At 49.7% G+C, this 22,823-nt stretch overlaps 2 protein-coding genes across 3 annotated transcripts; one reads left to right on the forward strand and one right to left on the reverse strand.

Annotated features, from left to right (window-relative positions):
• Positions 1-9,546: 9,546 nt before the first annotated feature.
• LOC136952154 (coatomer subunit delta-like) lies at positions 9,547-15,665 on the reverse strand. Its single transcript, XM_067246859.1, has 10 exons — positions 15,381-15,665; positions 14,191-14,454; positions 13,692-13,871; positions 13,024-13,229; positions 12,758-12,919; positions 12,411-12,576; positions 11,774-11,921; positions 11,511-11,619; positions 10,799-11,003; positions 9,547-10,562 (listed from the first exon to the last, which is right to left on the reverse strand). The coding sequence occupies exons 1-10, from the start codon at positions 15,381-15,383 to the stop codon at positions 10,473-10,475; spliced, it is 1,533 nt and encodes a 510-aa protein (XP_067102960.1). The 5' UTR covers positions 15,384-15,665; the 3' UTR covers positions 9,547-10,472.
• Positions 15,666-15,838: 173 nt separating this feature from the next.
• hmbsb (hydroxymethylbilane synthase, b) lies at positions 15,839-22,380 on the forward strand. 2 transcript variants are annotated; one of them, XM_067246774.1, is made up of 14 exons: positions 15,839-16,023; positions 17,137-17,190; positions 17,443-17,515; positions 17,741-17,790; positions 18,031-18,086; positions 19,343-19,420; positions 19,742-19,819; positions 19,911-19,986; positions 20,105-20,218; positions 20,364-20,402; positions 20,497-20,616; positions 20,786-20,839; positions 21,015-21,101; positions 21,670-22,380. In XM_067246774.1, exons 1-14 carry the CDS (start codon positions 16,000-16,002, stop codon positions 21,841-21,843), a joined length of 1,077 nt encoding a protein of 358 aa, XP_067102875.1. In that variant the 5' UTR covers positions 15,839-15,999; the 3' UTR covers positions 21,844-22,380. The 2 variants fall into 2 exon arrangements, with proteins under 2 accessions (XP_067102875.1, XP_067102874.1); XM_067246773.1 differs by lacking the exon at positions 15,839-16,023 and adding an exon at positions 16,711-16,869.
• Positions 22,381-22,823: the final 443 nt, after the last annotated feature.

The raw sequence follows: 22,823 nt of genomic DNA on the forward strand, positions 1-22,823 counted from the left end.
TTTATGAGTGGGAGTGGGATTGGGAGTGGATGGGAGGGAAGGGAGGGAGAGGCAAGCCAATTTCAGTGTGGTATACGAAGCAGCTTATATAAAGGACACGAGTTGGCAACACCCATCCATGGAATAGTTATCCTCTGAAACCGCCAACGTATGTGTTTATATTTTCAGACACTATAGCTGTGAGGTCTGTAGCGAGGGGCCCTGGAGATGGCTCTGAGGTCTGGTCTAGTGCTGCTCTAGTGGTCTAGAAACTGTTCAACTCTTCTTAAAGCTGGTCTCATTCTGCTAAGGGGGCTTTTGTCATGACGTATGCATGCCTCTTCATTCATTCAAAACATCTGTTTTAGAATCATGGAAATTATATTTTTTACTGCAGGTCATAATGAGGGTTATGGAATGTATGGGGCTTCAAAGGATTCTCTTTCACCTCCGTCCCTCTCTCACTCCTCCTCTTCTCTTTCTTCTCATCCTCCCTCTGTTCCTCTTCTGTCTCTTAGGAGTTGACCTTTGACCCCTGATTACAAGTCACAGAGAACAGACACTTCTGCCTCCCAGCATGTGTGTGTGCGTGAATGTGTGTGTGCGTGTGCGCCTGTGTGAGTGAGTGTGTGTGGGTGTGTGTGTGGGTGTGTGGTTGTGTGTTTGTTGTCCTGCAGATAAGACAGGAATCTCAGGAGGAGTGGAGGCAGGAAGCAGCGCGTGACAGAGACAGGAAGAAGATGACAAACACAGAGCCAGGACACCGCCGACACCACCGTTCCTGAGTGTCACTATAACTGGACTTCCTGTCAGGCCAGAGCACTTCCTGTGGGCTGAGGCCAAGGCCAGAGGCTGATTCCCCCCCGAGAAGAGAACAAGATCTGGACGTGTCTCAATAGTCTGGAGTTGCTTCCTCACTCAAGGGTCTGCATTTCAGACTGAAAGGATGCCACCTCTGACATATTAACATGTCCCTAAAGGCAGAGGTTAGAATCCCTGTCCTGGCTGATCTGATTTCTGTGGTCCTTCTGCCTGGACACAGACGGGGGGTCTCTGACACTCCAATGACCTCTGGAGTGTGGAAGTGCCACATGGTCCAGCAGTAGAAATCCTCTGGCTCACATACACACTCACACACAGATAGACACACACATACACATACACGCGTACACAAACACACTCATGTTGGCCGACAGCAAGGACTGCTGGAAAAACGCCATTCTCAGCAGCCAACTAAACACACCACCTGCTCTCTCTGACTCCTTTACACACACACACACACACACACACACACACACACACACACACACACACACACACACACACACACACACACACACACACACACACACACACACACACACTGATGCTTAACCCAGCCCAGGCACAGATACAGAGCAGAGCTGGAGCACTCTCAAGACTTGGTTGACTGCTGGTCTGGAGTGACTCAGTCTCTCTCCATGACCCCAGCGGTCCTTGAAACATGGAGGGGGTAAGGAGGGGGGGGCTACATGGGAACGCTACGGTATTCGGAGCGGCCTTTACTCAGTCGTTCCGTTGACTCTGTGTGTTTGTTTCCAGACACAGGGAGAAGGGAGGCGTTCCAGCTCGGCCGGAACAAAGAGCTTCTTTCAGCCTGGTAATCCCTCTGAGAGGAGGGGCTGGACTGGTCCGCACTGGGCCATACTGGCTTCATACTAGGCCATACTGGTTTTGCTGGTCCATACTGGTTTGGTCCAAACTGATGTGGTACTGGTCCTTGATAGACCATATACTGGCCTATGCTGGTACATGCTGGTCTTTAATAGTACATGCAACAACAACACAACAACAGCCCGTCGAACACGCCCGTTACTATGACGACATGAGGCAGGACAACAGTCCTCCTCAATCTGACATGGCACCATCGCCAGGGGCAACAATAGATGGGTGGGTAACATCTTCAACATCATCATCAACTATTGCCAGACAGCAAACAGATTGTGATGGAAGGAGTGAGAAACAGATTGCAGAGGAAGTAGAAAGGGGTCTGAGAATGATTATGTCTTTGTCTGGGACGAACTTCTTCCGCCTTCAGGCGGGAGATGAAAGAGGGAATAAAAGGATGGAAGGATGAAAGGATGGAAGGATGAGAGGATGGAAGGATGAAAGGATGGAAGGATGGAAGGAGGAAATGAGGGGGACAGAAACACAGGCTGTTTATCAATCCGAAGAACGCTAAGAATGTACTTGCGTTCTTGAGAAGAACGGTGTTGCCAAGCGTCTTGCAAGAACGGTCTTTCAAGACCGTTAAGACGGAGAACAATTTGAGATGCTTGTGTTCTTGCAATGACTTCTTGGAAATCAGATGTGTTCTCGCTGACCAAGTCACCATCCGATGCATCCTCGATAGAAGGGGCGGATCAAGAACATTTCTGGGTACTTTTTCCGTTCTTGGTGACTTGTGTTCTTTGGATTGGAACCGTACTTGGGCAATGAAAGATGACGTCAAACGAGTTTGCAAGAACACAAGAACGGAAAAAAACATTGATAAACAGCCAGAGACCTTAAGAGGTCCTCCTCCTTCAGATCTACTCTTTCATGCCCTCCTCTCTCCTTCCCTCTCTTTCCATCTACTTCCCTTTTGCCACACTCCATCTATTCATCCATCTACCAGATTGACAGACAGACTGTTGGAAAGACCGGCAGACCGACAGGCAGACAAACCAACAGACAGAGAGACAGACAGACAGACAGACAGGCAGACAGAAAGACACAGCAGACAGACACAGCAGACAGACAGACAGACACAGCAGACAGACACAGCAGACAGACAGACCGACAGACAGGCAGGCGGACAGGCAGCCAGGCGGGCGGGCGGGCAGGCAGAAGGACAGTATGCTCAGCAGATGTTGCAGCTGTTGAAGGTCTGCAGTCTGAGGAGCTGTTTGACAGGACAGCAGACCCTGGTGTTCCATCATCATATTAGACGTCAGCAGGGAGAGATACAGAGTGATCGAGAGAGTGCAGCAGGAGTACTACTCTGGCCTGATTACTGTGAGAACAGAATGAGCTCACATAACAAAGGACTTATTATCACTGTTCAAGTCTGGGAGCTGCCTTCTCTCAGCCAGGATCTCAATATGGCTGATCACATGGCTCAAACTGCTGGCAGTCTCTCCCACTTTCTCTCTGGCTTTCTTCCTCAGACACAGACACATAATCACACATATACTGTATGTGCACTTTCTCACATATACAAAATAATTTGACATATCTCATACATGTATGAAACATTGTGTTAATTCTCTTCTCTTTATGCACATGTACAGACACACACACCCTCACACACACACGCGCGCAGTGAATAGCCTCCAGTGTTGAGGAAGGAACTAACGTGGCAATAAGAGACTGCTGCCTCAGTAACAGGTCTGTTCCTGCCCTCACTCCCTGTTTTAAACGGTCTCTCCCTCCCTTTCTCTCTCTCTCTCTCTCTCTCTCTCTCTCTCTCTCTCTCTCTCTCTCTCTCTCTCTCTCTCTCTCTCTCTCTCTCTCTCTCTCTCTCTCTCTCTCTCTCTCTCTCTCTCTCTCTCTCTCTCTCTCTCTCTCTCTCTCTCTCTCTCTCTCTCTCTCTCCCTACCTCTCCTCTCTCGCTGCCTTTCTCCCTCTCCTCTGTCTCCCCCTCTCCCTTTCTCTACATCCTTTCCTTTCTCCCTCTTTTTCTCTCCCTCTCACCCTCTCCACTATGTCATGCTTCCAATGTCAAATGTGTCTGCTTTGTCTGTTGCACTTGTTGTGTCTTCAGTCGTGTGGGTATTTTCTGTGTGTGTCTGATTGTCCAAGGACACACCACGTCCAATAATAAGCACAGTGTTGCAAGAAACAAAAAACAACTCCAACATTGAAACCTTCATTGTGAAGATTTGGAATGTCTAAGTGACAGCTGACGTTTTGTGTAGATCTTATACAGTACATGTACCAACACGTCTCAATCTGACCTGATCCTTCCATTCACCTCACCTCTCTGTTTACTGAACCAAAGCCACACAAGACAGGAACTAGTCAACAACAACTCCTGACATGCCGACAGAGGAGATCACAAAGCCCACACTCCTGATGACAGATACACATCCTCCACACAGCAAACACAGCCAGCATTGTCTGACACCTGGCCTCATTCACACCCCAGTATTTTACTAGTCAATCAGCCAGGCAGCCCGCCAACCAACCACTCAATCAGAGTCCTTAATCCCATACTAATCCAGGTAACAATGCCCGATGGAGGTTTACAGTACCCTGAGGCTAGATCTGCATTCCACGCCTGGAGAAAGGGAGAACTCAGAGAAACGCTACTCCAGTCTTCAGCACACGCCGCTGCCAGACAGGAGAGGAGAGGGGGACTGCTGGAGGACGAACAGAGAGCGAGGGGGGGTGGGGGGGCTGCACGCTCCGTGGTCACTGGCTGCCGTGCCGGGGAATCTCTCTCCCTCTCTCCTGCACTCTCTCTTTTCCTTTAACTCTATTCCTCTTAGTTTTTCTCTCTCTCTCTCTCTCTGTTCTCATTTAGTTTGACCCTACTTTTCCCCCGACCCTCTCTCTCTCTCAGGGACAATGGCATGTGTCACATACTGTGTTGACACAGTGTTCCTCTAGTTCCACCTCTCCTCCCTTTTCACTTTTTTTTGCTCTCTCTCTCCTCCCCCTTTACCCACCTTTCTTAAACCCCCCTCTCTTTCACCTTCTCTTTCTCTCTCAACCCCCCTCACTTTCTTACTCTCTCACACCCTATCTCTCTCTCTCAACCCCCCTCTCTATCAACTCTTTCTCTCTCTCTCTTACCACCCCCCTCTCTTCTTCTCTCCCCCACTGTCTTTCTCACACACACTCTCTCTCTTTCTCCCCTTCCAGCCTCTCTCAGTTTTCCTGCTCTGTCAGTCCTTCCTAGTGGGACACAAGGCAGTCATTCTTCAGTGTGTGAGTGTATGAATCCTGACTTGTTCTCCAGGCCAGGCCCTCTCTGCCTCACCTGGGCTGGCCCTCATGCTGAGAAACAACAGTGGCCTACACACTGGGCTCAAGCGGAAGCATTCCATTGGACAAGCATCCTGCCATGGCAGGATGCTTGGCAGAGGATGGTCTGGGCAGAGGGAGGCTGGCGAAGGAGCAGGAGATGGAGGAGAAGGAGGTGGATGAGGAGAAGATGGAAGAGAAGGAGGTGGATGAGGAGAAGATGGAAGACAAGGAGGAGTTGGATGAGGGGGTAGGGGAGTTGGAGGAGGAAGATGAGAAGGTAAAAGATGAGGTGGAGGGGAGGATGAGAAGGTACAGGAGGAGATGGAGGGGGATGAGAAGGTAGAGGAGGAGATGGAGGGGGAGAAGGAGAGGCCTATCCAGCATGACCACAGGTGGTCGTTACCGCTGATACTATTGATCTCTCTCTCTCTTTCACACACACAGACTCACACAAGCACACACGTTGTGTGACAGTAGAAACCAGCTCCTGCTTCTCCTTCATCTTAATGAAAAGCATATTTGGGTTTCGCTGCTCCGCCCCCCCTCTCCCTGTCGATCCAGCCGAGGCGTGTGGAACTGGCCTGAGGGGGGAACGCGCATTATGAACATCAAAGACTCCGATGGGCTCCGGCTGATCCTCTCAGCTGATCTCAGCACCTTTACCAGGGAACAATACACCCTCGTTCCAGGTCTGCCTGACAGCCATCCGGCTCGGACCCAGCGGGGTACTGTGGGCCCTGTACTGAACAGAGCCCAGCCATCCCCAGGAAACTGGGTCAGGATTTATCTGAGAGGGAAAGTATTTGGTTTGAGGCTGATCATATCGGGACTTATTTCAGCAGTCTCAGCTAAATCCACGAGCTGGTGTCACACCAGCGCCATCTAGTGGAGAGGGTCTGGTTTTAGTTTTTTTTTGCAGGGAAGAAGTGAGAGGAGGAATATCAAATAATCCTGTGAATACATCGTTCCATGAAAAGATGATCAATCATGTGACTTGTGTAATTTCATGGATATTAATAGTAAATACATAAAGTGTGTGTGTGCCTGTGTACATGGTTGTCACGCACAACAGTCCAACTGCTGTTTGTCGGCTCGCAGAAAGGAAATTCCACATGCTCATACAGAATGCATCCAATTTCCTCTCTCTCTTTCTCTCTCTCTCTTTCTCTCTCTCTCTTTCTCGCTCCGTCCGGGAAAATGTCAGATGTGACAGGAGGGAAGGGCCAGAGGGGAGGGAAGTGGGGGGGGGGGGGAGAGAAAGGTCAGGGAGCAGCAGGCTGACAGGTGAGGGGTAAGAGGAGCCCAGGCAGGGGGCTCTGTCTCTGAGTGACGGCCATGATGAAGCTGTCAGAGCCTGGCTAGTCCTGGATACCTTATACACACACACACACACATACCCACACAAACACACCACGTAAACACACACACAAAAACAACACTTACACACAGACATTCACACACACACACTCACACAAGCCAAGCACACACACATAAACACATGCATGAACACACACACACACGTTCCATCTCTTTCCACCCTCATCAGTCTCCACTGCCAGGTGGGCCAGACAATTAGTCCTTCCACGTGAGAAACCAAATATCTACAGATGTACCAGCAGTCCAGAAGATTCCAGTGACAGAGCTACTCATCACACAGACCACCTAACCCACCGCCCCCAACCCCCCCCCACTCCCCTCCAACCCCCTGAGGCCAACCACACCCCCCCTCTCTCCTTCGGGGGTTGTGTTGTGTTTTCCTCCCCTGGTTCCCAGGAAGAGAGGCCTTCTGTAATAATTCTCACATCAGTGTCACCACGGACACCAAAGCAGAGGGACTCTTTGAACTGCAGCTGAGTCACAGTGATGTGTTGGCCCCCTCCACCCCCCCCTCCAACCCCCTCTCCTTCCACCCCCCCCTCCACCCCCCCTATACCAGGACTCCCTCCTCTCCCCCCCTCTTCCACCCCCCCGCCCCTATCCTAGGACTCCCCCCTCTCCCCCAGCACAGAGCCCTGGCTCCACAGCACCGTTAGCCTGCTAACTTGTTCAGGAAACATATGGTTTACAAGACAGATAAGTTAAGAGGGATAAGAAGTCAAGCATGACGGGGCTAAAGTTATCTCTGTTTCCCTGTTGTTCTAAACACCCCCAGGCCCAGTGTAATTGTGTGGGTGTGGGTGTGTGCTTGTAGTCAGAGAGTCACTGCTCTAATCTGCAGAGTAAACAGCACATTCCCTCTGAGAGGGACATTTCAGAGGGGTTGAATGAAGCGTGGTGCATGTTAGCATGGTGCATGTTAGCGCTGTCTTGGACAGAGTTCATTAAGCACAGCCAGGCTAAGTAGAGTGGAGCCATCAGGTCACAGAGAGGGGTGTACTAGACCCAGGCACAGGGCTGCAGAGGGGGGGTGTACTAGACCCAGGCACAGGGCTGCAGAGGGGGGTATACTAGACCCAGGCACAGGGCTGCAGAGGGGGGTGTACTAGACCCAGGCACAGGGCTGCAGAGGGGGGTGTACTAGACCCAGGCACAGGGCTGCAGAGGGGGGTATACTAGACCCAGGCACAGGGCTGCAGAGGGGGGTATACTAGACCCAGGCACAGGGCTGCAGAGGGGGGGTATACTAGACCCAGGCACAGGGCTGCAGAGGGGGGTATACTAGACCCAGGCACAGGGCTGCAGAGGGGGGTGTACTAGACCCAGGCACAGGGCTGCAGAGGGGGGTATACTAGACCCGGGCACAGGGCTGCAGAGGGGGGTATACTAGACCCAGGCACAGGGCTGCAGAGGAGGGTATACTAGACCCAGGCACAGGGCTGCAGAGGGGGGTATACTAGACCCAGGCACAGGGCTGCAGAGGAGGGTATACTAGACCCAGGCACAGGGCTGCAGAGGGGGGTATACTAGACCCAGGCACAGGGCTGCAGAGGAGGGTATACTAGACCCAGGCACAGGGCTGCAGAGGGGGGTGTACTAGACCCAGGCACAGGGCTGCAGAGGGGGGTATACTAGACCCGGGCACAGGGCTGCAGAGGGGGGTATACTAGACCCAGGCACAGGGCTGCAGAGGAGGGTATACTAGACCCAGGCACAGGGCTGCAGAGGGGGGGTATACTAGACCCAGGCACAGGGCTGCAGAGGAGGGTATACTAGACCCAGGCACAGGGCTGCAGAGGGGGGTATACTAGACCCAGGCACAGGGCTGCAGAGGAGGGTATACTAGACCCAGGCACAGGGCTGCAGAGGGGGGTATACTAGACCCAGGCACAGGGCTGCAGAGGGGGTGTACTAGACCCAGGCACAGGGCTGCAGAGGGGCATTTAGAGCCCACCTGAATGCTTGTTTTTAAACTCTCTAGTTTGAGTAGAGAACACAGATTACCTTACTGATCCTCAGTACAGGTGCGTCCTTAAAAAAACAGAACTTTGCAATACAAAGTGTTGACAATACGAAGCCTGGGGACCATATTTCAACAACACTCACTCCTCTAGGAGTACTCCAGTACTAGTGTGCTGTAGTACAACATTGTAAACTAGTACTAGTGTGTACTAAACAAATACATATTACCAGTATGTACTGTCATACTACATACTAGTACTAGTGTGTGCTGTAGTACTCTAGTGTGAAGCTGTTTGGAAACATCAGCAGCACAGTCCACCATGACTAGTCTTTAATGAAAGCAGAACCGTACCTTGAAGCGTACCTTCTTCAGCATCATCTTGTGGACAGCTCCTCATCCAACAGCCAGCTGCCGAGAGGACTCCTCCAACTCCACCAGAAACCTTCTGGCTCCAACACTTGTACTATGCTGGTGACTGACCAACTGGCTGACTGAAGGGATGACTGACTGATTTACTGGCTGTTTGTTTGGTTGACAGGCTGCCTGTGTGTCTGGTTGACAGGCTGCAGAGTGTAACATACCAGTGTTAATGCAGTCCTGTGGCGCTCTATTGTGCTTGTCCCTGCGCTCCGCTTGGCCTCTCTCCCCTCTGAGACCCTCACAAAGCTCTGGCTCTGGCCTTATCAGCCTGCTCATTCATCCATGAAGCAGACACTCCCTCCTTTATGACTGGAAGAGCTATTAGCACCCATCCCCTCCCTACCCCCCCCTCCTCCTTCTCCCCCCCAACCCTAACCCCATATAAGGGCATTGTTTGCCCCGCGTCCGCCACACCATCTGACCTCCTCACCCCCCCCCCCCCCCACACACACCCTTCCTCACCCCCCACCCCCGGCTACTTATATACCCATCTCCCATCTGTTTGAACACAAAGGCTGAAACTGTATCAGTGCCAGTCTGGCAGTTTCCATTTTCTATTTCAAATCGAATATCCCTTTGTTTCTAAATGTCATCCCCAACTCTCTCTTTCCACACTCTCTATTACCATCCACACCGTCACTTTTTCCACCATCTCTTCCATTTGTCATTTCTCTTTCTTCCTCCATGTCCCAGTATTCTACCTCTCCTGTCCTCTCCCGTCCTCTACTTCTCTCCTCAGGTCATGTCTCCTCTCAGCAGCACCATGTCCCATGTGAGGCGAGCAGCACAGAAGGACACCACACCAAACTTTAATAATACACTTTATTCAATTAAAGTTTGTTTTTCTTCTGAATTTTACACTGGAATGTTAAGATTCCCCCTTTTGTAATTTTATTTTACAGTTTTAAAAATGTTCTGTTTCCCCAAACTCCATGACTGTATTATCGAAATGGAAGTAGCAAATTAAACAACAAAAACAAAAGATAATGACAAACAGAAAAAAAAAGATGACAAGACGCCAGAGCGTTATGATGTTGTCATGACAACATATATCTGAGTGACATCGCCACGGATGCAGCATGTGACTGCCTGCCGTTGTGACATGACAGGGAAGGGGGGGGGGGGGGGCAGAAGATGACGACAGACCTACACCACCCTAACAAGTGGTTGCTATAGTGATATTCCACCAGAGCGCCTGGGTGTGGGAGGGGGAAGGGGGGTAGTATCATGGTAAAGCATGGAAAAAGGTGACAGAATGATTGACATATGAATTACAACATGACAATATAGCAAATATCAGTCCTCTGAGACCAGACTGGATCTTAATGTTGGATGTGCACAAGACCCAAGACCAGAAGGGTGGGGGTTCTGGGGGAAGGAGGAGCCTATACTCAGTTGTGACAGTGCCCCCCTCTCACCCCTCCCCCCTCCTCCTCCTCCTGTCTGGTGTGCTGTCACTCCTGAGAAGAAACAGCAGCACGTTTCACTTCCTGTTGGATTAACTCTATATTAGGTACTCTCCATCTCTCGCACAAACATATAAATACATTGATACTGCGAGAGAGAGAGAGTGCGAGAGAGAGAGAGTGCGAGAGAGAGAGAGAGAGAGAGAGAGAGAGAGGGAGGCGTTGTAAGGGGGCTACTTCCTGTAGGTGTTGAGACAGTCTCGGAGACCGCCCCAGACAGGCGGCCAGGTCTTCTCCTCTCTCTCCGAGCATGGCCTCCTCTCTGCTCTCCTCCTCTACAGGATCTCGTATTTGTCGACCATGAAGGACGTTTCTGAGGAGTATCTGACAGGGGCGTCGCCTTGTACATGAGCCACTTTGGTAACCTGGGAGACGGGGGGGGGGGGGCAGAGAGGAGGTGAGGTAGACAGGGGTGGTGAATGGAGGGTTCTGCATAGCAAGAGAAAAGACAACCACCACTCATCCAACCACTATGATGCTTTTATCCAAAGCAACATACACACGGGGGGGTGGGGGGGAGTCGAACCTGCGGCCCCACAATCTGCAGTCTCTAACCACTGAGCCATACCCACACTTCCACCCCCCCCCCCCTTCCTGTTACCTGGATGTCGGAGTAGGTGCGTTTGGAGACGAAGGACACGGTGACGGGGAAGAAGTCGTTGGGCTGGCCCGCCACGCTGAACTCCAGGCTGCCCGTCTTGTTGTTGGCGTCAATGACGGGCAGGCACCATTCCAGAACGTTCCGTCTGCTGTCGTGCTTGTACTCCCCGTCCAGGTCGCCGATGACGGGAGTGCCCACGCCAGACCTGGAGACGGAGAGACACACATACACACACACACACACACACACACACACACACATCAACAGGTGGCCCGGATAGGTCTCACACAGGAGAGCCCAGCGGAGAGAAGCCATGTGTGACCACACACATTTACAAATTCCCACAGATACATTTACTCAACAATAAGCTTCGAGTCAGACCCAAACTAATTTGACTCATTAGTCAAATTAGTTTGACTAATGAGTTAGTTTTTTTGTGTCCCTGTGCTTACTGTAAGCGACTTACAGTAAGCACAGGGACATTCAGCCCGAGGCAAGTAGGGTGAAGAGCCTTGCCCAAGGACACAACGTTATTTTGCACGGCCAGGAATCGAACTGGCCCGATACCCTAACCGCTCAGACATCTGACTCCCCTTTTGTTGAAGGCTGTCACTGAGCACAGATGGCTTGTCTTCCAGGGCCAGTACAGGTGAGCAGAAGGTACAGTACAGGTGAGCAGAAGGTACAGTACAGGTGAGCAGAAGGTACTCACGGTACAGGGATGGAGATGAGCACGTCGTTGAGCTCCAGACTCTCCTCCTGCAGCTCGTACTCGATGTTCACGTCACAGCCAGAGCCACTCTCAGAGGGCCAGCAGTTAACTACAACAACAACATCATCATCATCATCATCATCATCATCAGAGAGAGCCAGATAGAGAGAGAGAAGGGGAGAGAGACAGAGAGACAGAGGGAGAGAGAGAGAACCAGAGAGAGACAGAGACAGAGGGAGAGAGAGAGAGACAGGGTATCTCACTGGTCAGAGGTATGAGGGCCTCGTCTGTGGACTGCAGCCTCCACTTCAGAACGCCCACATCGTTGTTGAGAGGGAAGGACTTCTCTGGGTTCTTCAGGCCGATCACTGAGTCACACGTGAACAGCTTCTTATCCACGTTGGGATGTGTCTGTGAGGAGAGGAAGACAAGGTGCAGTCAGCAGAGGAGAGGAGAGGGGAGAGGAGAGGAGGAGGAAGAGGGGAGAGGAGGAGGGAGGAGGAAGAGGGGAGAGGAGGAGGGAGGAGGAAGAGGGGAGAGGAGGAGGGAGGAGGAAGAGGGGAGAGGAGGAGGAGGGAAGAGGAGGAAGAGGGGAGAGGAGGAAGAGGGGAGAGGAGGAGGGAGGAAGAAGAGGGGAGAGGAGGAGGGAGGAGGAAGAGGGGAGAGGAGGAGGGAGGAGGAAGGAAGGGGGAGAGGAGGAGGGAGAGGGGAGAGGACAGAGGAGGAAGAGGGGAGGAAAGGAGCGAGGAGGAGGAAGAGGGGAGCGGAGGAGGAAGAGGGGAGAGAGGAGGGGAGGGAAGAGAGCGGATAGGAGAGGAGAGAGAAGGAGAGCAGAGGAGATGAAGGCAGATGATCGTTTCAGGTCCGTAGTCCACACTGTGTCCACACTGTGTGCTGTACCTGCAGCTGGACCCCCCGGCTGTCGTTGTTGCTGACCATGAGGCGGATGCGTCCGTACTTGTCGTCCGAGACCCTCAGGGTGATCATGCCCAGCACCTCCATGCTCTGCAGCCCACCGTCACGCCCACACGTCAGGGACATCTTCTCCTCCACACGCAGGTGGACACTGGGGGAGGGGGGGTGGAGGGTTTGGACTTTAGATCAGGCGTACACAATCCACACATTTTTACAGAGGGTCTGAAAGACTTAAGGGTATACTGACTCCATTATAAATTACACATAATTAAATAAACGGCATAGAGAATATAATCGTATATTGCAAATCTTGAACCGTTGCAGGTCTGCACCTCTCTACGTTGACGGGAGGAGGTAGGGCTTTTGAGGCATCTGAAGGTCTCTTCCCCATGGTGGGCATGATGGTCTCCCCCTCCAACTTGAGCTTGTCTACGAAGTTGTCCACCTCCTTCCCCCTGGCTCCCAGCTTCAGCGCCTTGCTGGGCCCGCTGGGCCTGGTAGCAGAACACAATCCAATCAGAGCTTATCCTGGGCCCAAACACGCACAACCTGAACCTAGGAAGCGGCAACTGACAGAAACAGAGACTGAAGACAGTACCTGATAGGTGCGGGGGCCATCTTGGGTTTCTCTGTGTCTACGAGGGTGTCTTTGATCATGGACCCGGAGCTGACGCTGGTCATGCCGGCGCTGCCGAACCCGCCGAACGCCGGAATCTTCTTCCCGGAGCGCTCGGCGTCCCGTCGCGCCTGCTGCAGCTCCTTGGCCTTCCTCCTCATCTCGGCCTTCGCCTCACGCTCCTGGGTCTGAAGACACACAGCACAGGGGTCACTCACACGCTTGCATTTGATTCTTTCAGCGGACGCTTTTTATCCAGAGCGGCGTAGAAATAGTGCATATAGAAAGTACAGCTGGAGCTCGAAGATCAGAAGTGTTATAGTTCTGACAGTATTTCAGCAGTCAGAGTTCGAGGAGCGGTCTGTATTTACAAGCCCCATCGCACAGTAACCACATCTCAGCTACCAGGCATGGTGAACAATGATGATACTACGGTGCAACACACCCTCATAACCTCCCATACGTTACAGAAAGCCTTTTTGTTCATTCAACAGTGTCGAATTAATTTGTTATGGATAACATGATACCTTTGAGAACAGTAGGATCATAGCGGGAATTAGGCACGACTCATAAAAAAGGTCTTTAAAAAAAAAAAGAAATCACAGCAAGCACTTTTTATTTAATCAACTCCAAGTCCCCCTCCCCCATACCTCTCTGACGGCCCTGAACACCTTCTCCTCGTGGGAGTCCATCTCAGTGAAGGTCCTGATCTGGGCCAGGTTGACGTTCTCTCTGTACCCCAGGGCCACGATCTCATCGAAGGCAAAGATGAGGTCGAAACAGTGGTCGGAGATCTCGCTCTCCTCCAAGACGCGACAGTACTCTGGGATCTGATGGACAGGACGGGTCATGTCAGGATTTACCCACTCACACACACTTCACACCGATCCACAACAGGTGTTTGTCTGAGCGTAAAACAACACCGACTTTAATCCGTACACAAACAAGACACTACGCAGTCTGAGAACAGGTGTGTTGATTAATTAAAGCCAGTTTTGTATTGGGGCTGGACCTCTAAGAAACAGCGATAAGGATCAGGAACAATAATTCTAATGTCCGTACTTGATATCTAGGTCAAAAACTGGAAACCTGAATGTACTGTCAGTCTGAAGTAAGTTATATGAGTTTTGTTTTTGGACAGTGCCCTACCACTCTGGAGAAGAGCCTGAGAGTCTCCAGGTCCTCCAGGATGTTGCTGTTCTTGGTGGTGATGAGGACCATGTATAGCTTCTCCAGGGGCTGGTACACGTAGCGCACGCTCTCCGTCTCCACGAAGGTGTGCTGCTTGCCCGTGTTCATCAGCTTGGGGAAGGCCGCCAGCAGGCCCTCGATGCGTGTCCTCGTCATCTCCACAAACTGACGAGACACGATGGCCTTCCCCCCCTTGGTGCACACCGCCGCGGCCAACAGCACCTGAGATACATTTACGTTTGATATTTCAATCGCTTTGCAGACGCTTTTAGCCAAGGCGGTGTATAAACAGTGCATGTAGAAAGTATATCAGAAGATCAAGGATCAGATAGAATGGGGGTGGTTTGTATAGACACCGACACGTTTAGATACTGTAGGTGAACACCATCGCCATTAAGATCAGTCAAGCAAACAGGTGGTGTCATTAGATACGGTTTTGCATCGTTTGGCAATTGTTGGAATGATAAAGAACGGGCGCAGATTAGGAGTGGTATGGGGAAGTCGGAGCATTGAGCAATTCCATATGCAACTGCACTGTGGTCGTAAAGACTTTAAAACTGGTAGTTGGAATACAGCTAAGGCTTTAAGGTATTGATGTGGCTGAAATAAATACCACATTGACAAGGAAGGCTGACGTTTAATGTAGATGTGAAACCTTTGCAGCGGGCACGTCTAACAGTACTTTGATTAGACAGATCTTCAGTTCAGTAGTTGTCCTCAAAGACCCCGTCTGACTGACACTGACGGCTGAAACGAATCAATTGTTTTTGCCTAGGCAGTCATAACTATCCAAGTCATAACTGGCTAACTTTAGCATTAGATGAGAGTGGGTGAACTTCGTAAAACTAGTGTCATAATAACACTAGATATAGCCTAGACCGAGTCACAAGCACCAACACTTTCGAATATTTAGCCAAGCTAGCGAGATCAAAGTAAAACTGTGGTTATACCCAACTAACCAACCTCCGGTTGGGTTGGTAAAGTTCAATTTTATTTTAATTTCGATAGACAAAGTCTAGTTAGATAGCCTAAGTACCACAACCAAAAGATGCTAACTTTAGCTACGCTAACTAGCCAGACGGCTAATGTTGTCATCGGAAAAAGCGGAAAAGAGGGCAATGCAACAGGGTTTATCTATTTGTGTTTACCATTTTGGGTCTGTCTTCTGGTCAACGATCTTCAGTCCCCGATATTATTTGCTCACTCGAATTGCTGTCCTTTATTTTGTCTTTATAAAGAATGTGTAGATGGCTAGCAGATATGAGCGCTACTAGCTAGTAGCTCCAATATGGCAACGGGGCAGAGCCACGTCTCCAACCGGAAGAATTGCAGTTAGGATATTCAGAAACTTAAGAGTTGCACGGTGTTTCCTTGACAGCTGGAATAAGCATGGCTCCAGACAGCATCTAAAATTCTATACCAGTTTAAAGTGTATACTATTTAGTGGCAAATATAAATGTACGCAGCGAAATTTCTGTGTGCCACATATCACTTTGATCATAACGTAGAAAGAGATGCAGGGACACATATGTGTTCAGACGCTCTTGAACGCAGCACAATAAAACGAGGAAGTGACCTAGCGAGATGCGATGACGAGCAGTGTCAACAGGGGGCGTACAGGGGAAGTTCATCTGCCGTTTCAGTCACCGGAGCAATCTACAATTTGCAGTTTATTTAACAATTAACGTTATGTTGATGGCGTCCATCTTGGGCAACGTTTGTTCCTGACACGGATAACCTTCAGATGCATTCATCGGATTTTAAAAAATGTCTGGAGAAGCCAGTTCTCAGGTAAGAAACTCGTGATCTCGTGGACATCATTGATAATTTGAGCACATTCCTTGCTCAGAGGCATGCGCCATTTTCCCAGCCAACCCACTAAGCTCATTGATTGGCTTATCGACGAATTTCCATTTGCCTTCTAACGTTGTTATTGGATAGTGATTCTGAACTGTCAAACGCTGTAAAAATGGCATGATAGTAAGTTAAGTCCAATAAAACAATCACTTCACCAGCTTGTTTTTCAACCTGCACTCATAGTGAGCTGATCAGTGTTCATTAAACCCCAAACCACATAGAAAGTTTTAGCTATTGAGCTGTAGAAGTAATGGCATGATTTCATTTCGATGTCACACACCTATCATCCACGAGTGACTTCTTACTATTAAATATATTTATCCGAAAAAACATGTAATTCCCTGACTCATCGTGCCTCGTCACAGACACTCAGGTTAGCTGGCGCACAAGTCAACCACCGTCTTAAGCGCTTTCGAGAATCCTGACAAATCCTTAGTTTAATTCGTCACCCCGCCCTTCTGTTAGTAACTGTCACCGTTATCAGACTAGGCCAGAGAGATGATAGGGGTGGAGGAGTACAGAGTTAGGGCCGGCTGGAGACTAGGAGCTAGTGACCTCCACCCTCCTCTCTTACTTAAAGCCATTCATCGCTCTGCGAGCACAACACACACAGCTGCTACTACATGCGACATTTCAGAAACGTACATTATAAAGTACAGCAGAAGATTAAGGAGAAGTGCATCGTTCTAACAGTATTTCTGTGGTCAGAGCCGTTAATAAGAGTAGACAGGGAACAGTCTCTCAGAGAGAATGGAGGAAGGACCTTACAAGTACGTTATGGTAAGAGAACAAGACTGTACCAACCGCAGCGTTTATATGTGTTTGAAAGAATTTGATATGATAAGATGTGGTGTTGTTAGATGCTGAGAGAGAGTGAGAGAGAGAAAGTGTGAGAGAGAGAGAGTGTGAGAGAGTGAGAGAGTGAGTGAGAGAGTGAGTGAGTGGACTAACTATATGTTTGGGGTTAAGGCTGCATCAGCATCAATATATAATACTGTATTATGTGAGATAACCGGCTGTTTCTTTTTGCGTTTGTCTCCCTGACAGGATGGGAACGGGAGGGTCAGCCGGGTCATACGGATCGGGACCAGGAAGAGCCAGGTGAGACACACCTTGAGGGTGAATGTGTTAACCCATAAGAGATGTTGACCTTCACTGCTGTCTCTGTGGTGTTCTGGATGTCTGCTTGATTTGGTGTATTGGGCGTTAAGACTTTAAAAGGTGTCTTTTTAGAAGGAGGGTAGAGGTAGAGGGAGAGACAAAGCAAGGGAGAACAAAGTGACATCTACAACTCATTTAGTCTTCAGGTATAGAGTAATCTTGAGCTTAGTTGTGTATGTTTTTGCGCCCTAGTTGGCTCGTATCCAGACAGACAGCGTTGCAGAGAAGCTGAAAGAGCTGTTTCCAGAAGTTCATTTGGAGATAGGTGAGATGGCTGGGTTGCTCTGTATGACATTCTGTCCCCGTGATAACAGACATCGTATTATCATCATTTGTCATTCAAATGATGTGTTCATTTGTGCTTTTGTGACAAGTGACATCCTGTTATTACATGTGTTATAATGTGTTATGTAATAATTACATTGAATCACATGCTGTCAGATGTGAGGTAGACGTAATAGATTTTTACCATGCAATCTCTTTGTTTCAGTTGGAATGTCCACTATTGGAGACAAAATCCTAGATACTGCACTATCAAAGGTGAATCCCCTTACATATTAGCATGAAATGTCATAGGAAATGTGTTAAGTTACTACCAGTCCCTAGCTACTACACTGGTGACATCCTACTTACAGTATAAAGTGTATAGAATACTATAGACTGTATGTCTAGGTAGGTACAGTATTTTGTCTCCTTTTAAAGTAAACTCTGTTCACTGTCATGGTTGTTTGATAACCATGTTTGTAGTGCGTTGGTAACCATGTCATTTTCTGAATGCAGATTGGAGAGAAGAGTCTTTTCACCAAAGAACTGGAGAATGCTCTGGAGAAGAATGAGTGAGTTCCATCTGCATCTGACTTCTTAGGGCTGACAAACGTCACTCCTGGTCTCCTTGGTCACTGAGGAGCTAAGCTAACTGCCTCTTAGCTCATAGCTATCATGTTATCAGGACCAGTACTTTCTCCCTAAAGAGTCCTAGTCCCAGACCCAGTACTATCTCTCTACAGTGTCCTAGTCCCAGACCCAGTACTATCTCTCTACAGTGTCCTAGTCCCAGACCCAGTACCATCTCTCTACAGTGTCCTAGTCCCAGACCCAGTACTATCTCTCTACAGTGTCCTAGTCCCAGACCCAGTACCATCTCTCTACAGTGTCCTAGTCCCAGACCCAGTACTATCTCTCTACAGTGTCCTAGTCCCAGACCCAGTACCATCTCTCTACAGTGTCCTAGTCCCAGACCCAGTACTATCTCTCTACAGTGTCCTAGTCCCAGACCCAGTACTATCTCTCTACAGTGTCCTAGTCCCAGACCCAGTACCATCTCTCTACAGTGTCCTAGTCCCAGACCCAGTACTATCTCTCTACAGTGTCCTAGTCCCAGCCCCAGTACTATCTCTCTACAGTGTCCTAGTCCCAGCCCCAGTACTATCTCTCTACAGTGTCCTAGTCCCAGCCCCAGTACTATCTCTCTACAGTGTCCTAGTCCCAGACCCAGTACTATCTCTCTACAGTGTCCTAGTCCCAGCCCCAGTACTATCTCTCTACAGTGTCCTAGTCCCAGCCCCAGTACTATCTCTCTACAGTGTCCTAGTCCCAGCCCCAGTACTATCTCTCTACAGTGTCCTAGTCCCAGCCCCAGTACTAGCTGTAGTGTGCTGGCCCCAGTTCACACGGAGGCCTCCCCCTGCTGAAGTACAGTCTTTGTTAGCGTGTGTCTGCCTGCTTCAGATGGCTCCCAGGCTTTCATGTCTGCAGGTGCTTCTGTCCTGTCTGGCTCTTTGTAGAGGCCCTGCCTCTGTAGAGGCCCTGCCTCTGTAGAGGCCCTGCCTCTGAAGTTCACCCACACAGGACATACCACTGCTGTGTGTTCACACAGGAAACCAGCTCCGCTGCTCCGTGTACCTATAGATTACATTAGATATCTTCATGGTCTGTTATTGCCAGAATGTTTCCTTTGCTTCCTAGTGCATCTTTAAAAATAAGGACGTAGCACGTAGCAATAAGGACGAAGTCACAGTGTGTACAAATGCACGTGTAACGTCTTGTGTAGATGCATATGGAGGCCACTAGTGACTGTGTCTGCGCCCCTCAGGGTCGACCTGGTGGTCCACTCTCTGAAGGACCTGCCCACCACCCTGCCTCCAGGCTTCACCATCGGAGCTGTGCTGAGGTGAGGCCCGCCGTGCTGCCTCCCTGACTCTATCTCACTCAGCTGCCCTCCTGATCTGACGGACCTTCAAAGAGTTCCTCTTTTCCTCTTCCTCCCCCTCCTCTGCCTTCTCCTACTATTCCTCTTCCTCACCTCATCCTTTCTGGTGGGTTATACTATCAAAGCACCTTTTGCTGCAGACTGGTCACCGAGCCTCTCGTTTAACCAGGTTTAACTAGCATTTCGTGTTGGAAAAATGATACAGTCTAGGGATTTATACATGTTAGACTAGTCTTACAACCTATCAGTGGTGTGCTTGATTTCTCTTCCTGCTCTTTTAAGGCGGGAGGACCCCCATGATGCAGTAGTGATGCACCCCAAAAACGCTGGCAAGTCCCTGGATGCCCTTCCTAATAAGAGGTACGAGACAAGTTCACCTCGGCCCGTTCACAATGTGCAGCTAAGTTTGTGTTTCCTTATGCTGAAGCTGCTGGGTGGTTTGCTTTCACAGTGTGATCGGCACCAGTTCCCTACGCAGGGCTGCCCAGCTGAAGAAAAGGTTCCCCCACCTGGAGTTCAAAGACATCGTATCCTTTTCTGAAGAGACACAAGACTGGTCTCTACACAGGATCGTCTGAACAGATCTACTTCTAGAAGAAGACCCTTGAGAGTGCATTTGATTTGGTCCTTAAACCGTCCCTCCAGAGAGGGAACCTGAACACTCGTCTGAAGAAGCTGGATGAGAAGGAGGACTTTGCTGCCATCATCCTGGCTGCAGCAGGACTGCGCCGTATGGGCTGGGACAGCAGGATCAGCCAGGTAGACCAACACGTACATGTACATACACACAGTATATGGAAGACTGACTGATAAGTATAATACAAACATATATGGCAGGCTGGGTATAGATCATTTTAGATGATTATCTGCTGATTAATATCAGATTATTTGTTTCTGTTTGCAGACATTGAGTCCTGAAGACTGCATGTATGCCATTGGACAGGTAAGGTGTAGTGTGTTTTTGTGTGTGTATCTTGATGTGCTCCCTGTGTGTGTGTGTGTGTGTGTTCTGACCTGCCTGCTGTGTGTCCTGCCAGGGTGCTCTGGCGGTGGAGGTGAGAGCCAGAGACACAGACATCCTGGAGATGGTGTCTGTGCTGCACCACTCTGAAACCGTGCTGCGCTGCATCGCTGAGAGGGCCTTCCTCAGACAGCTGGTGAGACACTGCACACACACACACTGCACACACACACACTGCACACACACACTGCACACACACACACAAACACACCACACAACACGCTTATACAATACACACACATAAATACACAATACACATACCATCACACACACAACTGATGGAGCTGATGTTGACTTGTTTGTAGGAGGGAGGCTGCAGTGTTCCTGTGGCTGTCAACACCGAGGTCAAGGACTCTCAGGTAAGACTTCCTGAAATTCATCTTCCTCCTCTGTCTCAATAGCTGTTTGTGTGCAGTGTGTGTGCATGTGTCCTGACCTGCCCGCTGGTGTGTTTGCAGTATGTATGTGTGTGTGTGTGTGTGTGTGTGTGTACGTGCAACCTGTGTAACCCTGCTGTTGTGCTGCAATCCCCAGCTATACCTGACGGGGGCAGTGTACAGCCTGGATGGGAGTGACAGTCTGAAGGAGACCATGCAGACCAGCCTGGCTGACGACAAGCAGGTCAGAACCTCTCAGTCCCATCCATCCTGTCGTCATAGAGACCAGAACCGCACAGTCCCATCCATCCTGTCGTCATACATTTACATTTAGTCATTTAGCAGACGCTCTTATCCAGAGCGACTTACAGTAAGTACAGGGACATTCTCCCCGAAGCAAGTAGGGTGAAGTGCCTTGCCCAAGGACACAACGTCATTTGACACGGCCGTGAATCGAACCAGCGACCTTCTGATTACAAGCCCGACTTCCTCACCGCTCAGCCACCTGACTCCCATAAGGTCATAGAGACCAGAACCTCACAGTCCAACTATGTCTTCACAGCCCATGTTGTACTGACACTTATCAAAGTGGATAAAAAATGACCTCCTGCAAGGCTTTCATCACAGTGTATCTAACTCCTGGATCACTATGATATTATTATCGTTCCCCATACATGTCAGCTAGCGACTGTAAATAGTTTTGTCCACTACACCTGGTAGCTGAGATGTGGTTACTTTGCGATGTGGTCCTGATGTGAGATGGTATGTCAGCATTCTGACTGTCTGCCCCCCCCACCCCCTTTGTCTCCTAGGAGCTGGAGGAGGTGGACGAGCGCATGCAGCACGTGGGAGTGACGGCCACCAAGATTTCGGCCTCCGCCCAGGACGCAGCGGAGAAGCTGGGGCTAGACCTGGCTAATCTACTGCTGAGCAAGGGAGCCAAGGAGATCCTGACTGTAGCCAGGCAGCTCAACGATGCCTCATAGTAGCTCCGAGATGCAGAGCTGTGGGGTGTTTGGGGGGGGGGGGGGGGGTGGTTAGAGGTGCTAGTGTAACTCTAACTCTTTATTACACTTAGTCATATTATTGCTTTCATTTAGTACTATGCTGCACAGGCCACACCTATTATGTAAACGCCTTCTCAGTTGAAGGACGTGTAGTTGACAAGAGAAAAGCCTGTTTACCAAACACAGGAAACATGCTGGGAGAATGTTCAGCTCCTGTTCAGCACTGAACACCGGACCCCTAAACACGAGGGATCTAAAGCAAAGCTAAAAATAGACCTGATATCAACTACACAACCCAGGAGGCTGCAGTATCCATTAGCGCCGGCTTATCTTTATAGACAGTTTGTTCAAAAATGACCAGGGTGTTCTCACTTTGTGGCCTTGTGCACTGTGTTGTTGTAGATGTGGTAGAGTTACCCTAACCCAGCTTGGAGGTACTTGGATGGGGTTGTGTGGGTGTGTGGGTGTGTGGGTGTGTGGGTGTGTGGGTGTGTGTGTGTGTGTGAGGTAAGATATGTTATGTGTGACTGGGTCAGGACTTCCGTGTAACACAAGACAGTGCAGATGGTAGACCTTCGATCAGAACTGTAAAGATGTCTCAACCTTTGACAAATTTAAAATTAGAGTGATATCTAATTACATCTTAAGCCTTTTTCTACCAGCCATCTTCAATGAAGCTTGGACTCCCCCATAGGTAATCAGCCTCCAGCTAACCTTTAATGTTCTGTATAATATGGCTAGTAAGGGTTGAGTTCAACAGATTGAACAGAATGTACCTTTTACATATATTTTGTCATTTTCCAACCTACCCAACACCTGTACAGTAGATCACAGTAATGTTGTGCCTTTTTCGAGTTTAAAAAACGCCAAAGCCAGGGCTTGCCCAAGTGGCCTCTCACCCCCAGGTACCCAGAGCAAGAAGATGGCCTTCAGAACAGGCCTCAACAAGGGTCATATCA

This window comes from Osmerus mordax, chromosome 11 (assembly GCF_038355195.1).
Source record: "Osmerus mordax isolate fOsmMor3 chromosome 11, fOsmMor3.pri, whole genome shotgun sequence".
NCBI classification, from domain to species: domain Eukaryota; kingdom Metazoa; phylum Chordata; class Actinopteri; order Osmeriformes; family Osmeridae; genus Osmerus; species Osmerus mordax.